Source organism: Spermophilus citellus (genome assembly GCF_964194105.1).
Source record: "Spermophilus citellus genome assembly, chromosome: 18".
Lineage (NCBI taxonomy): Eukaryota > Metazoa > Chordata > Mammalia > Rodentia > Sciuridae > Spermophilus > Spermophilus citellus.
In genome coordinates this window covers 11,271,634-11,288,788 of record NC_138200.1, presented here as the reverse complement: position 1 = coordinate 11,288,788, position 17,155 = coordinate 11,271,634, and the positions used below count along the sequence as shown (strand labels likewise).

Genomic DNA, 17,155 nt, shown 5'->3' with positions numbered 1-17,155 from the left:
GGAGTAGTGCAGTGAACACCCATGGTCTTAGGAGAAATGGAGTCACGCTTTGAAAAAAAGAGACCTGAAAATGCAGGCAACGGACCCAATGCATTTAAAACTTTATTTTCCATTTTGCTTTTTAACTAAAGAAGTTTTACTTGTGAACTACTGATGGCCACAATGCTGATGATTGTAAAATAATAATAATAAAAACATACAAACTTCTGGTGAAATCCTCCTTGACATTGTATAAATGCCTGTTTTAACATCCTTTATGGTTCTAGAGATGCATATGCTTTTTTCTGACAAGAAAAAAAGTGCTGCGGGCAATTCTGTCTTCCTTTTTTAAATGCAATTTTTGTCATAGATTGTTACAGATTTTTAAAAATACTTTTCTAATATTCAAATTTTACATTCTTAATCCTTTTTTAAGAAGAATGTTTTCTTCATTTGGCCACTTATTTAAAATTAATAGTTCTCCAATCCTTTCTGCTTACTATTTTTTTAACCTCTGAAATTCCTTTACAGATCAATAATTATGCCAAATTTCCAAGAAATTAAACATGGCCATCTCACCTATAGCAATTTATCACACTGCACTCTGTACTTTGAACATACACATAATATATGTAATCAATGGTAAGTAATAACACAACTATTGGAAATTTTTTTACTTTTATTTGAGCATATATAATGCATATTCATTTATACTGATTTATAAAAATGAGTTTTTAAACACTGAAACAATCATTGCTAAAATATGTACTTCATAATATTTGAGCAGTGACGCAAAAGGATGTGATTTGATTATTAGCATTAATGATTATATTCCCTTCTATTTGTATTCAACAATATATCAAAAAGTATAAATGCAAAACAGGTTCAGATTTCATCTTGCAAATTTTTTAAAGGCTATCTATTCGTTTTTATTTAAATACATTTCTCATGGTTTGGTCTTTCCATGCCTAGAGATGAGCCAGTTAATTTATGGTGGAAAGTAGCAGAAACAAAGAAGAAAAAGTAATACCTTTAAACTCAAGAGTCTCAAGTTATACATCTTACTAGGTCAGTTTAAAGAATCAGTGTTAAATAGGAAAAAGAGGATGTTTAAGATCTGTAAAAACTATGAAGTGACTTGTTACGAATGTGTAGATTGTCAAAATGAGTAGGAATTCATTCATATTAAAATGGTTGGATTAATGGAAATTTTTATAGTTACTTGTAGCCCCATCCAGCATGGGCTACTGAAGTGGGGTCACTTGGGTGAATGTGGGGTGACACAAAATGACCATGCAAACCCAGAAAATGCCTTTTTCTGGGCATCAGGATGGCTTCCCACCTCCAGCCACAAGCTCCCCAAGGAAGAGCGAGAGAAAGGGGAGGGGATGAGAGAAAACTGGAGGCTGGTGAGAGAGAGGAGCTATTCCATGGAATATTCTAGCCAAACAACAAACAGGGGGGTGTAATTCAGCTCCATTGGGTGATGCCCAGTCCCAAAGTTGCACCCTTGTATCCCAGCAAAGGCAAGTCCACATGCATTGCAATGGGTGCAGTGCCAGTCCAGTACCTCCTTGCTCAGGACTTAAAGATGTGTGCGTAACTCCTGTTCAGGGCGCCCCAATAGTTACTTTATGTCATTTGTCCCCTGGATGTTACTATTTTACTAAATGGCAGCTATTAGTATATGCCTGTGACTGAGGTCTTCATAAAAGCTGAAATTAAATAGTTCATTTGCAGTCACAACTCATACGAACATTTGTACTTTTCAAAAAATTGTGAATGACATGCTATAAAGAAGATAATGGATTGGAAAAAATAAAAATTTGGCATAATTATTGATCTGATATTTAAAAAGGGGCGTTGTAATTCTTTCCTTTAGGAAGAGTAGAAATTTATATACATTTTTTTGCATGTTTGTGAGCAATGTGAGTCTTAAAAGATTATGCAAGTTTTCAGTGATTTTTTTCAGAATATAAGTCAATCAGCATTATTATTTATCAAAATTAATTATTTTCAAAATTAACTGATGTGTTTTTAAAGTTTGGGACCAAAGTAGGATAGAAGAATTATGGACTTAATTTAATTGTAAAATTATTAGAGGTATTTGTTTATAAAGCTTTATATATTAAAGAGAAGTATTGGTGCATATAAAAACAGTAAAATTATTGCTAAGCTTGTATTCTTGCATTACAGGGTAAATAAACCCAGAAGAAATCTTATTTTAATACAGCTACAGCTACAATAGCTTTTAGGATACATCAACATTTCCTTATAAATTTTAGCTTCCTGGTTCAATGTCTCAGCTCTTTCAGAACTTTCAGCCAAGCTAAATCTTTTTAAGTGTTGAAACTCGGTAAATTAAGTAAGCTGTTTTTTTTTTTTTTCTTTTGCAGTAATCCACAATCTGTTCTTTGTGTGGGCTGGCACCTATTTGTAATTTTTACAATAAAGACTGCTTAAGGAGCCAAATACAGTGGTTTTGCTTGGTACTACTGAGCATGAGTACAATAGTTTGTTTTCATTAATGTAGTTTTCATAGTATGTTTCAGAATTTTAAATCTTGACCAAAGAATAGTTCATTCAGTAGCAAAGATGTACAAAGATGGTCTAGTATGATGAGGAAATGAAGGGAATTTTCATCTTACAAACGGATGGTATGTGAATGAAGCTAGGCAGATAGTAAGTATATAATTAGTGCTTGATTTATAAATTGCAAATGTTAACCATCCCCCCTCCATTTTTTCCTTTAATTTTCTTATTACTTCAAAATGAGTTGACTCTGATTCTCAACCTTAGTTGCATATTAAAATACCCTGCAAAGCTCAAAAAATATTGATGCCTGGGTCCCCTCCCATAACAATTAAATCAGGATCACTCATTTTTAAACACATTCCAGAGGGCTCTACTGGACATCCAGGGTTGAGAACCAATAGTTTTGTTTGCAAGTATCAGAATAGAATACTTCAATTTGTAGCTACTTGATGATTGATTACATTTCTTTTTTTTTTATTGGTTGTTCACAACATTACAAAGCTCTTGACATATCATATTTCATACATTAGATTGAAGTGGGTTATGAACCCCCAATTTTACCCCAAATGCAGATTGCAGAATTACGTCGGTTACACATCCACAATTTTACATAATGCCCTATTAGTAATTGTTGTATTCTGCTACCTTTCCTATCCCCTACTATCCCCCCTCCCTCCCCTCCCATCTTCTCTCTCTACCCCATCTACTGTAATTCATTTCTCTCCTTGTTTATTTTCCCATTCCCCTCACAACCTCTTATATGTAATTTTGTATAGCAATGGTCTCCCTTCATTTCCATGCAATTTCCCTTTTCTCTCCCTTTCCCTCCCATCTCATGTCTCTGTTTAATGTTAATCTTTTCTTCCTGCTCTTCCTCCCTGCTCTGTTCATAGTTGCTCTCATTATATCAAAGAAGACATTTGGTATTTGTTTTTTAGGGATTGGCTAGCTTCACTAAGCATAATCTGCTCTAGTGCCATCCATTTCCCTGCAAATTCTATGATTTTGTCATTTTTTATTGCTGCATAGTACTCCATTGTGTATAGATGCCACATTTTTTTTATCCATTCATCTATTGAAGGGCATCTGGGTTGGTTCCACAGTCTAGCTATTGTGAATTGTGCTGCTATGAACATCGATGTGGCAGTATCACTGTAGCATGCTCTTTTAAGGTCTTCAGGGAATAGTCCGAGAAGGGCAATAGCAGGGTCAAATGGTGGCTCCATTCCCAGCTTTCCCAGGAATCTCCATACTGCTTTCCAAATTGGCCGCACCAATTTGCAGTCCCACCAGCAATGTACAAGTGTACCCTTTTCTCCATATCCTCGCCAGCACTTGTTGTTGTTTGACTTCATAGTGGCTGCCAATCTTACTGGAGTGAGATGGTATCTTAGGGTGGTTTTGATTTGCATTTCTCTGACTGCTAGAGATGGTGAGCATTTTTTCATGTACTTGTTGATTGATTGTATATCCTCCTCTGAGAAGTGTCTGTTCAGGTCCTTGGCCCATTTGTTGATTGGGTTATTTGTTATCTTATTGTCTAATTTTTTGAGTTCTTTGTATACTCTGGATATTAGGGCTCTATCTGAAGTGTGAGGAGTAAAAATTTGTTCCCAGGATGTAGGCTCCCTATTTACCTCTCTTATTGTTTCTCTTGCTGAGAAAAAACTTTTTAGTTTAAGTAAGTCCCATTTGTTGATTCTTGTTATTAACTCTTGTGCTATGGGTGTCCTATTAAGGAATTTGGAGCCCGACCCCACAATATGTAGATCGGAGCCAACTTTTTCTTCTATCAGACGCAGAGTCTCTGATTTGATATCAAGCTCCTTGATCCATTTTGAGTTAACTTTTGTGCATGGCGAGAGAAAGGGATTCAGTTTCATTTTGTTGCATATGGATTTCCAGTTTTCCCAACACCATTTGTTGAAGATGCTATCCTTCCTCCATTGCATGCTTTTAGCCCCTTTATCAAATATAAGATAGTTGTAACTTTGTGGATTAGTCTCTGTGTCCTCTATTCTATACCATTGGTCCACCCGCGTGTTTTGGTACCAGTACCATGCTGTTTTTGTCACTATTGCTCTGTAATGTAGTTTGAAATCTGGTATCGCTATACCGCCTGATTCACACTTCCTGCTTAGAATTGCTTTTGCTATTCTGGGTCTTTTATTTTTCCATATGAATTTCATGATTGCTTTATCTATTTCTACAAGAAATGCCGTTGGGATTTTGATTGGCATTGCATTAAACCTATAGAGAACTTTTGGTAATATCGCCATTTTGATAATGTTAGTTCTGCCTATCCATGAACAGGGTATATTTTTCCATCTTCTAAGATCTTCTTCTACTTATCTCTTTAGGGTTCTGTAATTTTCATTGTATAAATCTTTCACCTCTTTTGTTAGGTTGATTCCCAAGTATTTTTTTTTTTTGAGGATATTGTGAATGGAGTGTTTTTCCTCATTTCCGTTTCAGAAGTTTTGTCACTGATATACAGAAATGCCTTTGATTTATGCATGTTGATTTTATATCCTGCCACTTTGCTGAATTCATTTATTAGGTCTAGTAGTTTCTTTGTAGACCCTTTTGGGTCTTCTAGGTATAGAATCATGTCATCTGCAAATAGTGATAATTTAAGTTCTTCTTTTCCTATTTTTATGCCTTTAATTTCTTTCGTCTGTCTAATTGCTCTGGCCAGTGTTTCGAGAACTATATTGAATAGAAGTGGTGATAGAGGGTATCCCTGTCTTGTTCCAGATTTTAGAGGGAATGCCTTTAACTTTTGTCCATTCAGAATGATGCTAGCCTGAGGCTTAGCATAGATAGCTTTTACAATGTCAAGGTAAGTTCCTGTTATCCCTAGTTTTTCTAATGTTTTGAACATAAAGGGATGCTGTACTTTGTCGAATGCTTTCTCTGCGTCTATCGAGATGATCATATGGTTCTTATCTTTAAGTCTGTTGATGTGGTGAATAACATTTATTGATTTCCGTATATTGAACCATCCTTGCATCCCAGGGATGAATCCTACTCGATCATGGTGCACAATTTTTTTGATGTGTTTTTGTATTCGATTTGCCAGAATTTTATTGAGGATTTTTGCATCTAGGTTCATTAGAGATATTGGTCTGTAGTTTTCTTTCTTTGAGGTGTCTTTGTCTGGTTTCGGAATCAGGGTGATGTTGGCCTCATAGAATGAATTTGGAAGAGCTCCCTCTTTTTCTATTTCCTGAAATAACTTGAAAAGTATTGGTATTAATTCTTCTTTAAAGGTTTTGTAAAACTCCGCTGTATACCCATCCGGTCCTGGGCTTTTCTTGGTTAGTTGATTACATTTCTTAGTAATTTCGTTAGGAATAAAAAGTACTTGGCATTTCTTAATTGGAAAGTAATTTTTTCTTTTTTAAAAAGTCTAGTAGTGGGGCTGGGGATGTGGCTCAAGCGGTAGCGCGCTGGCATGCGTGCGGCCTGGGTTCGATCCTCAGCACCACATACAAACAAAGATGTTGTGTCCGCCGAAAACTAAAAAAATATTAAAATTCTCTCTCTCTCTAAAAAAAAAGTCTAGTAGTTTAACTTTTAATATTTTATCTTTCTTCCCCATTTGCCTTTTTTTTAAATTGATTATTTAAAGCATTACATAGCTTATGATATATCATCTTTCATACATTTGACTCAAATTGTGTTTTGAACCCCCATTTTCACCCCAAATACAGATTGCAGAATCACATCTGTTACATATTCACATTTTTACATAATGCCATATTAATGACTGTTGTATTCTGCTACCTTTCCTATCCCCCCCATTTGCCTTTAAAACTTACAAAAATAGTGTTTATTATTTGAAAACACATACTTAAAAATTACAGATGAGAAGTAATGTCATTGATAATTACATGCTGTTTTAATATGGTCACTTTATCCTTTACTGTAATACTAGATTACAGTGGGCTCATTAAAAGTTTGCTGTTTCAGATACGTGGAGTGGGGTTTGTTTGTTTGTTTTATCATTTTCCTCCTCTTCTAAATTTTTAGGTTTTTTATTTTTAATTTTTTCTTATTCAAGTACTTAAGTAGTTTGACTCAAGTACTTTGTTTACAACTAAAATGGATATTATAGCATTTAGTAGAAGAAACAGTTACGGTTTATCTCAAAAGAATGTCAGCATGACTTGGTGTAGACTTAAAAGAACATGTGTTGTGAATATTTTATAATGTGGAATGATCATTGAAATATCAAGGACTCTAGTAATTGTATTTCCTGAATAAATGCTTGTTTATGAATCTTTTAACCTACAGTTTGTTGTTTCCTCTGCCAGCAGTCTGGCTTTGTAGATTTTATTGTCCAAAATTCACTAATATTGTGTCTTTAAAGGTTGTTGTAGTAATAGTACAAAATGGAGAAAAATGAATTATTTGCTTTCTCCTTACTTTTCAAGAACTTTTAAAACTAATTTGTATATTAACATGTTTTTTAAAATACTGGCAAATGATATGCTTCTACTTTTTTAGTTTGAAATAATATTTCTCCAAGATGGATGTAAAAATAACACTTTTACAACAAATGACTTCATTTATCAATTTAATTCTGATTCTAAAGTTTATTTAAAATAAAATTTGTATGTGTTAAAAAAAAAAGAAGGGCCAGAGATATGTCTTTAGGTTCAGTCCCCAGTACTTCAAAAACAAACAAACAAAAATTCCCAATTATTTTCCTACCTAAACATAAAACCCTCATTACCTTGAAACCAAATTAAAACCTTGGTTTTATCTAATCTGTATCCAACTTAAATTCCCATTTATTGAAAAATACATAGTTTATTCCAATCCATATTCAAATAACCCTGAAGTAAAGCACAATTTTGAAAGGACGCTAACATAAAAGAGTGTCCTCTAAAAACCCATTATCATTCAGTACTGAGAAGCCTGGATCAATTTGCTTTTGACAATCAACACTGTTGGTCTCCTATAAGTTGTTGCTTGCTTCAGTGTTAGTTTTATTCGATAAATTTTATTGACTGGGGCTGGGGTTATGGCTCAGTGGTAGAGCGCTTGCCTATGTGTGAGGCACTGGGTTCGATTCTCAGCACCACATATAAATAAATAAATAAAATAAAGGTCCATTAACAACTAAAAACACCTTTAAAAAATGTATTGCCTAATTGCAGGACACCTAGTTAAATTTCTATTGCATTTAAGGTGTTAGCTGAAAAACTTCCTCATCATTATGCATTGACTTACTGAATCCTCCCAAGAACACAAACTAGGAACCCATATGATCTTGCTTTTACAGATGAGGAAGCCAACACCCAGCAAAGAAAGGGTTCATAGCCTAGCACATGACTCCACCATAGTTTGGGGAAGTGAGGGAGATGGCACTGGAAGTATGGCTTCAGAGCCTCACTAGGGGTTCTCCCTACACTGCCTCCTGGGGGTAACTCTAAATTTGGTCATGTGAGTGAAACTGGGGAGGGAACAAAGCACTAAATCTTGCAAAGTGCACCAGCCACACACCCTCTGAGTAGGCTAATAAGGACTCCACACAGTACCATCAGGGCACAAAGACACAAAATACTCAACATGTGCCTGTTATTGCATGTGAGCTATCTGACTGTCATATTTACCAAACAGTCCCAGGTGATTTTAAAAATTTGCCCATGTTTTCTGACATTATTTTTTAAAAATCTTTTAGGGTTCAGGTAACAAGAATTTTATAACCAGGGACTTGTAGAGTACTAGAATCAAATGAGAAATACATCAGAGAACTCTCAATATTTTATAATGGTCTTTCTGCCTCTGACTTGCCTTATAATGACTGGCTGTTTCTATCAGAGTCAAGAAAGTCCAGAGATTGTTGATCCACTCTGAGCTGCCATTCCCTGAGGAGAGGAAGTGAGTAGGATAAGTGAAGCCATAGGGCCATCACCTGCTTGCCCACCCACAGCCTAGCCAGCATGCTATCTCCAAGAGCTCTAGGCTTCTTGTTCTCACCTAAATATGCATCTCTTGGAGTCTCTCTATCCATTGCCCAGGTCTCCCTGTCTTGTTCACACGTGATAATTTCTCAGATTTAAAAGGTTGTTGCACTGAAAAGATGTAAGGCTTAGGTACATTTTGGCGAAGCAAACAATAATCTGAAAATGCAATCCTAATCCCATGACCTTCAGGCCTCTGAAGGGTAAACAAGGGAGATATTCAGGACTGGACTGGCCAAATAAAACTGTTTTATGGGGCTGGGGCTGTAGCTCAGTGGCAGACTGCTTGCCTTGCATTTGTGAGGAACTAGGTTCAGTCCTCAGCACCACATAAAAAATAAATAAAATAAAGGCATGCTGTCCATCTATAACTACAAAAAAAAATTTTTTTAAACTGCTTTGTAACAGTGCAGTGGACTAAATGTCTTTGTCTTTCTAAAGCTCACACTGAAATCCTAAACCCCAGTGGGATGGTATTAGGAGGTGAGCTTGGGGGAGGTAACTGGGTCATAAGGGTGTAAAGGTGGAACCTTCATAAATAGAACTAAGTGCCCTCAGAAAGATCCAGAAAACTCCCTTACCCCTTTTTGTCATGTGAAAATACTATGAGGACTTGGCACTTTGCAACATGGAAGAGGACCCTCACCCAAAGCCGAACCAGGCATCCTGATCCCAGACTCCAGACTCTGGAACTGTGAGCAGTAAGTGTCTATTGTTTATAAGTCACCCAGTCTTACAGCAGTTTGTTACAGGCCCAAACTAAGTTTTATTTTAAAAAGGATTTAAAGACCATAAATATCTTCCTTCCGGGGAATAAGAACACAGCAATAAACTCAGTGTCAATTACCCACAGAAGTTCCCCTCACCCACAGACACCAGGTTCCTGAAGTTCTCCAGCATCACATCTTGGTACAGCTTCCTCTGGGCAGAGTCCAACAGCCCCAGCTCCTCCTCGGTGAAGACCACAGCCACATCCTTGAGGGTCAAGGGCTCCTAAAATGTGAAGAAGCATCATGAACACAAACATTCACTATACAGAGATAAATTTGGGATCACCAGGGAGACAAGAAAACAGAAACTTGTTCAATTTGGCAAGTCAAATCAAGTTTATTAATGTTTGGTGCCAATAATTTCAATTACAACCTAATAAACAACTTTTCACTTTTGATACGTTTGTTATCAACCCTGCTATTGAAAGAGCCACTGAAACTGTGATAATGAATAAGTAAAAAATGAGCAAAAGCATTTCAATAGATATCAGAGAAGAGAAAATACAGATACAGACCTGCCAATAAACATGACAAGGTGCTTATCACACTTACTATCCAGGGAACTGTAAAATACAATAGATCTCAGCCATACACCCTCTTCAATCATATCGGCCAAAGTGTTTAGTACTGAGACATCCTTGGAATTGAAAATAGGAAGAACATGAATTGTGTTGTGATTTGGATATGAGTTGCCCCCCAAAAAAACTCCTGTGCTAATATTCAGAGGTAAAATGATCAGATTATGAGATGTAATCTAATCAGTCTGTCCTAATTTGAATGGACTTCTGGGTGGTAACTGTGGGCAGGTGGAGAGTAAATCATGGGGGCCTGTCCTTGGGGATTATATCTTATTCTCCTGGCTCCCCCCTCACTTTCTCTGCTTCTTGGTCACCATCTCCAGAGCTGCCTTCCTCGCCATGCTCTTCTGCCATGAATAAAACTGAATAAATAAATAAAGATATTGTGTTCGTGTATAATAAAATATTTTTTAAAGATTCTGCTATGAATGGGGTAAAAAACTCAAGAGATGAACTAAACAGCAGAATGAATGAACACCAAGCCAATGAAATGGAAAGCACGGCCCTGTGTGGTGCTCCACACCTGTAATCCCAGTGGCTCAGGAGTTTGAAGCAGGAGGATCACAAGTTCAAAGCCAGCCTCAGCAACAGTGAGTCGCTAAGCAACTCAGTGAGACCCTGTCTCTAAATAAAATAAAAAGTAGGTCTGGGATATGGCTCAGTGGTCAAATGCCCCTGAGTTCAATCACTGGGACAAAAAAAAAAAAAAAAAAAAAAAAAGCAGGGGGGCGGGGAAAGCAGGGTAGGCTCCTGGGCTCCTAGAACACAATGGAAAATTGCAAAAAAGTGTTAAAGAACAGGTAAGATAGATCCAGAAGTTATGTTATCTATTTAACGGGAGTTTAAAGAGAAGTGAATAAGTAAAATAGTAATAATAGACATCTAAGCAGAAAAAGAACTTATTAACAGAAGAAAACAGAGCAAATGAAATAGAGTGTGATCCATGAAAATGACACACAGCCAAGCATAAACACAAAAGAACTTTCTGGAAAAACTGACCAGAATAAAGCATATTTCCACCTCCTAATATTTTTATCTACTTTACCTCCCTTGACAGCAGCTTAGGATCTAGGTGACAGATGAATAAAACCATAATGCACCACCAACACAATGCATGAACACAGAGTCCCTCCTACCAAGTTTTTTAAAAATCTGTTATAAAGAATGCTTCAGCAATCACTCTGTAAAATAAATTCTTAGAATGGGAAATCTGGACTAGAGAAAGGCTGAAATGACCCAGCTATTGTGCAGATGCACCTGTTTCTCCACACTCCACACGGTGAAGACTCGTCTTTCAAATCTTAGGCCACCTGCTAGGAAAAGAATCACACCTCGCTTCAATCTGGCATCACTCTTAATTAATGAGAGCTAATCATATCTTCATGATTATTGATCATTTGTTTTTCTCTTTTTCTTCATTCCTAAACAAAAATGCTTAGGTGTTTATTTTTACCCATCTTTTTAAAATGAGAATATTAAAACCTTGTTGTAGATTAAATATTTTTTGCCCCAATATGTTGTCTTTTAACTGTTCATGGGGTATTTTTTGGTAGCGGATATTACATGGTGCTATGGTTTAGATATGAGGTGTCCCCCTCAAGGGGACACCTAAATTATTCCTGTTAATGCAGATATAATTTAGAGGTAAGATGATCACATTATCAGAACTGTAGCCTAATCATCCATCCTACTTTGAATGGACTGACTGTTGGCAACTGCAGACAGGTAGGGAATGGCTGGAGGAAGGTTGCTCTTCCTGCCACCCAATCCCTGTAACCTCCTTTCTGCTTCCTGAACCTGCCATGATCTGAGCAGCTTTCCTCTGCTGGCCCCTTCCCCCATGATGTGCTGGCTCACCTTGGGCCCAGAGCAATGGAGTCATCCATCTATGGATTAAGACCTCTGAAACTGTGAAGCCTAAATAAACTTTCCCTCCTCTAAGTTGTTCTTGTCAGGTATTCTGATCACAGCAAAGCAAAAGCTGACTAAATCCCATGGAGATTATTATATCTATAAATGAATAAGAGAAACATCCCAGAGAGAAGAACCCAGGCAGAGAAGGAGGACCTGTTATTTGGAGAGTTGCCTCTCAGGCCCCACATGAAACTATTATTGTAGTTCAGAGGCAGATGCTGGAGTCATTCTAACCTGGGTTCAATTATTCCAAGATTCACCACTCATTTCTTCATCTCTAAAACAGGAGCATACCGTCTCACATAGTTGCTTGTGGACAAATGCAATGAGAAATGAGGTGTACTCACCCAATAATTTTTTTCTTTTTCCTTTAACCAAGGGAGGGAGATAGGTTTACTTTCTGATGCCTGAGGGGGTATTCCTGAAAGAAGAGAAAACTCAACCCACCTGGAACTTGCTCTGGTCCTTGCTGTCTTGGGAAAGGGCTGGGGCTTGAGAAGGAAGAGCTGCAGGAAGAGAGGGAAGCCACGAGCAGGCTGGTGTCTGCCTCAACCTCTCAGACTCCACAGGCACCTGGGGAGGTGCCACTTCACAGGCTGGTTTCTTCCCAACCCAGGCGACTCCCCATTCACCCAATTTTCCCTCCACACCCAGCTGGAATTCTCCCTTCCCCACCCCTTAATTTTTTCTCACCCTTTTCCTCATGGCAGGAGGTCAAAATCTCCATGGTCTCTTTTCCTAGGTTTTCTCGGAGCAGCAATAATTTTATTTATTCTCTCATCTTCCTAAACTGGGGAAACAGAAGACCCAGGCCTTCTTCATTCCTGGGTTTCTCCAAACTCTGACCAAGCTGGTCCAGCAGACATTTGAAGGCAGAGTACCTGACTGGTCCCCAGGCTCTGGGGACCTGTGGGCTCAAGAGGGAATTTTATACCTTGTCTGAGTCCTTTCCTCTGGGCCCCAAAGCTTAGGCTCCCCAGTAGGGCACCTCAGTAGGCTCCAGGACATCTGCTGGGGCGGGGAGTAGTGGCTCATAGTCCAAGGGGCCCAGAATGCTGCAGATGGCTGAGGATAGTTCCAAATATGTCACTGGGAAGGTCTAGCAACTGTGAGGCCTAGGGCCCCATCATAAGGCTGGGAGATCCTGCGAACATATGGAACCTATGTCCTTTGAAGAAAAACTGGGAATGTAAAAGCTTTATTAATGCAATATTGTGGGGCTTATAAAACATAAAATACACCCTGATCCTCAAAAGGATCCTAAAATTCAGGATATAGATTAGTCACTGCCTTCTAAATTAGAGTTTTAAACCTTTTTGGTACCATGATCCCTTTGGCAGTCTGGTGATACTCATGTACTTCTCAGAAAAAAAAATGTTTTAAATGCATAAAATGAAATACATAGAATTCTTTAAAAAACTAATTTTGAAATACAACCTTCAAAAGTATTAAAGCACCAAGTATGTGCTTCATCAGCACATTAAATATGAAGAACAAATTAATTTCAAAAGTAATGAGTCTGAACAATAGTTTAAAATATTTGAAACTAGAGAATGATATGAATATTATCTTTATGATTTAGATGGTTAACAAAATCACAGGTATTGCTAATACTATGTAGTTTATTGCCTGCAATCATAATTAAAGAAAAATAATCTTCAGTTAGACCATGTACCTTCTTTTCCTGCTCAATTTCATGAACACATTGAGTTATATACCCATGGACTTCAGTTCAACAACTCCTTTTCCAAGTGAAATATCTCCTGACACCACCAGAATCAACTGTCACTCTGTGATCTAGTAACACCTTGTTTAAATTGATGGTTATCACCTTCCACGTAGCCACTCCTTTTAAGTATTTCATTATCCAGGGGATTGGATTGTCTTGCTTTATTTGCCTTCTCTCCCTTGCATGGGTCTGTCATGTTGAATTCACTTAAGCAATTCCATCCACAGGATATGACATGGAGGTCAACAGAACTTTTAGAACCAGCTTGGGGCTGGCCAGTTTGCAATGCAGACACTGAGCATGAGGGCCCTCCCTTACCTCTTTGCCTGACCTGTTTTCTCTCAAAATTCAAACCTCAAGGACAAGTTCAGATGAACAGATCCACATATTTGGGCTGTCCACTCTAAGAGACTCCCTGAATTTGACCACTTCAGGAGCTCAAACCTCACCTTTACTCTAACCATCTGTATCAGGCCTTCGCTCAGCCTACTTTAAGGAGCACCTTTCTGATTGATCATGCTCTGACATATTTCCAGGAATTGTTCAGAAGCAAGTATGGAATACTGAGCAACGGCTACCTTCCTTCCTCCACAGAGGACAAAGGGAAGAGCATAGTCCAGATCTACAACAGGACCTCCATGCCAATGTCACTGAAACTCACATACTCAGGAACCTGTAGGACTGCGCTTTATAAACTTTACATGCTTAAAAATCACCATGATTACAAATAACAGATTGCAGGAATTCAACTGCAAAGATTCTGATTTAGTGGCCCTGCACAGAGCCCCAAAATCTGAATTTCTAACAAGTTTCCAGGGTGATGTTGACACAGTTGGCCCAGAGACCATATTTTCAAGTAGCACTTGCTAAGTTGACCCAGCTTCCTATGACTGATTAATTTTCATGGTTCCCTGAAGCTCCCAAAAATCTCCTTGTGATTTTTCTTCATATCTGTGATCTCTACTAGTCAGGACTGCCTCAAGATTGAGTTGAAATTTTCTCCATCTGTGTGCATTCACTCTCGAGGTAATCACATCTCACCTCACGGCTTCAAATATCATCTACAGGTTGGTGTCTCAATGCCCACCTGTGTATCTAAAAGGCACCTCAAACTTAACATGTCTAAAACCAATCTCCAGAGTTGCTTCTAGAGGTACTTCTCCCTTTCAAATGAGCAGGCCAATAATCTGGAGTGATCCTTGATGTCTGTCTCACACTTCACATTCAATTAATCACCAAATATCTTCAAATCAGAACCAGAATCTGACATTCTTTTATGACCATCTACAAAATCACCACCCTCCCTTGCCTGAATGACCCCGCTGGCCTGCTACTTGGTCTATCTGCTTCTGCTGCCGGCCCCTCACAGTCCACTGCCTACACAGTAGTCAGTCATTTTTGAAGTCATGTTACTTCTCCAGCCAAAGCCTTTACTTCTCTCAAAAATCTTTCACCAAAGACCTTACAATGGCCAAAAATCCCTACACTGTCTGGCCTCCCAAAAATCGAGTTCCTGTTTATTCTTCTTCTTTCTCACTCCACTAAGGCCCCATGGCCTCCTGACTGTTCTTTTATATATATATATATAACTTTTCTTTAGTTGGGTTGAACACAATATCTTTATTTTATTTATTTAATATTATGTGGTGTTGAGGATCAAACCCAGTGCCTCACACATACTAGATGAGTGCTCTACTGCTGAGTAACAATTACAGCCCTTGACTGTTCTTTTTTTGGGGGGTAGGAGGGTGCCAGGGATTGAACTCAGGGGCACTCAGTCACTGAGCCACATTCCCAGCCCTATTTTGTATTTTATTTAGAGACAAGGTCTCACTGAACTGCTAAGCACCTCGCCACTGTTGAAGCTGGCTTTGAACTTGCAATCCTCCTGTCTCAGCCTCCTAAGCTGCTGGAATTACAGGCATGTGCCACCATGCCCAGTCTGACTGTTCTTTTAATAGACTAGTTGTGCACCCACTTCTGTGCATTCACTACTGTTCCCTCACCTACAACTCTTTTCCCAGGTGTCCATAGGCCTTCACCTCTTGTGGATCCCTGTCCAAGGACCACATGCTTAAGTGAAATTCATTCCTGATTTTCTCACTTAACATTGCAGGTCCCTCTGCCAGCACTCCCAAAACCCAGTCTCTGTTTCCTTTTTCTCCACGAAACTCATCTAATGTGCCAACTATTTTTTGGCTCACTATCTTTCTGTACTCACTAGAATGTGAGTTCTATGAAAGCTGAGATTTAGTCTGCTCCTGGAAAATATCAGGTACTCAATATATCTAAATGGGAGAATGGAAATAACCTGAACTCAGTCTGCTGATACCTGGATCCTTTTGATAGCACTTTTAGAATAAAATAGATTTTATTCCCCAGTTTGTTTATTTGGTAAAGCACATGCTAAGTACTATGCTGAATGTGTTTGCAATACAATGGGGAATAGGAAAAGGACTCTGTGCTTATGTAGCAAACATTCTAGTTGGGAAGACACACATGTGTGCTGAAACTCAATGTATCAGATGCTTTGGATATCAAGAAAGATATAGTCCTTGATCATGTGAAACTCAAAACATGGCCAAAAAGAGGAAATAAACTGGGGTGAGCTGGGTGCACACCTGTAATCTCAGCAACTCAGGAGGCTGAGGCAGAAGGATCCCAAGTTCGAGGCAAGCCTCAGCAAATTAGCAAGACCCTAAAAAAACTCAGCATTTAGTGAAAACTTGTCTTAAAAAATATATATAAAAACAAAAAGGCCTGGGGATGTGGCTCAGTTGTTAAGTGTCCCTGGGTTCAATACCTGGTACCAAAGAAAAGAAAAAGAAATAACTGGGAACAGAGGCAGTGGGGTAGAGAGGTAATTGGAGCAAGAGTCATTGCAAAGGTAGAAATAACAAGACTAGATGAATAACTACATGAGATGAATAGGAGAAATCAAATATGAGTCTGGAGTTGAAGTTTGAAAGAAACAGGTAAATTATGAAGTTGCTAATCAATATAGTGAAAGAAATAGGATTTTGAAAGCTAAAGTTCTTGTCTCTCAATACTGGAGCTGTTAAAAGCCTGGATTCAAATTCTGGCTCAGACACTTTATAGTTAGTTTATTTCAACACTGGAAGAGTGACATAAACCTCTAATAGTTTGTTCTTCTGTTAAATGAAGTAATGATTCTTGTTGCAGAGTTGAAAGAATTCTCTCTCATACACATGGAAACACACACACACACACACACACAAATGTGAACAGGGCACACAGTCTAGTACTTGGCACATAGAAAAATCCTCAATAAATGATTATCCTGTTATTCATCCAACCCAGCACTAACCTAAGAATATAAGCATTCACTAATTTAACAAACATACATTCAGTGCTTTGCTAAATCTTGGACACCACAGGAAACACTGGGGATACTGCAGTAAATAAGATGAACAGGGTAATTAAATAAGATGTATAGGGTAATAGCACTCATGGTGCTTGTATTCTGTTAATGAGAGTCGCGAGCCATCCATGGACTGTGTGTGTGAGCTATGTGCATTAGAGCTATATGAGGGGACAGGTCTGGCATTGCATGCTGATGGAGCTGTGCAATACAATTGCGCCTTTCCTCTCCCTCTGCCTGTGATCCCACACAGCACCTGAGATGGGTGTGACTTGCCAAGATGTCAATCAATC

General features: G+C 38.2%; 1 protein-coding gene across 4 annotated transcripts in view; it reads right to left on the bottom strand.

Moving 5' to 3' along the window:
* Positions 1–9,231: 9,231 nt before the first annotated feature.
* The window catches only part of ZNF180 (zinc finger protein 180), a 35,605-nt gene continuing 27,681 nt past the window's right edge, over positions 9,232–17,155 (bottom strand). For 2 of the 4 annotated variants that reach the window (XR_014019807.1, XM_081275565.1), the window contains 2 exons: positions 12,199–12,257; positions 9,232–9,482 (listed from right to left, as the gene is read on the bottom strand). Coding sequence is in view for 3 of the 4 variants with exons in the window: in XM_081275565.1 (XP_081131691.1) it covers positions 9,333–9,482; positions 12,199–12,257 (209 nt within the window). In the remaining variant the exon portion in view is untranslated. The remainder of the gene's footprint in view (positions 9,483–12,198; positions 12,258–17,155) is intronic. The other 2 variants (XM_081275567.1, XM_081275568.1) reach the window with 1 other exon arrangement.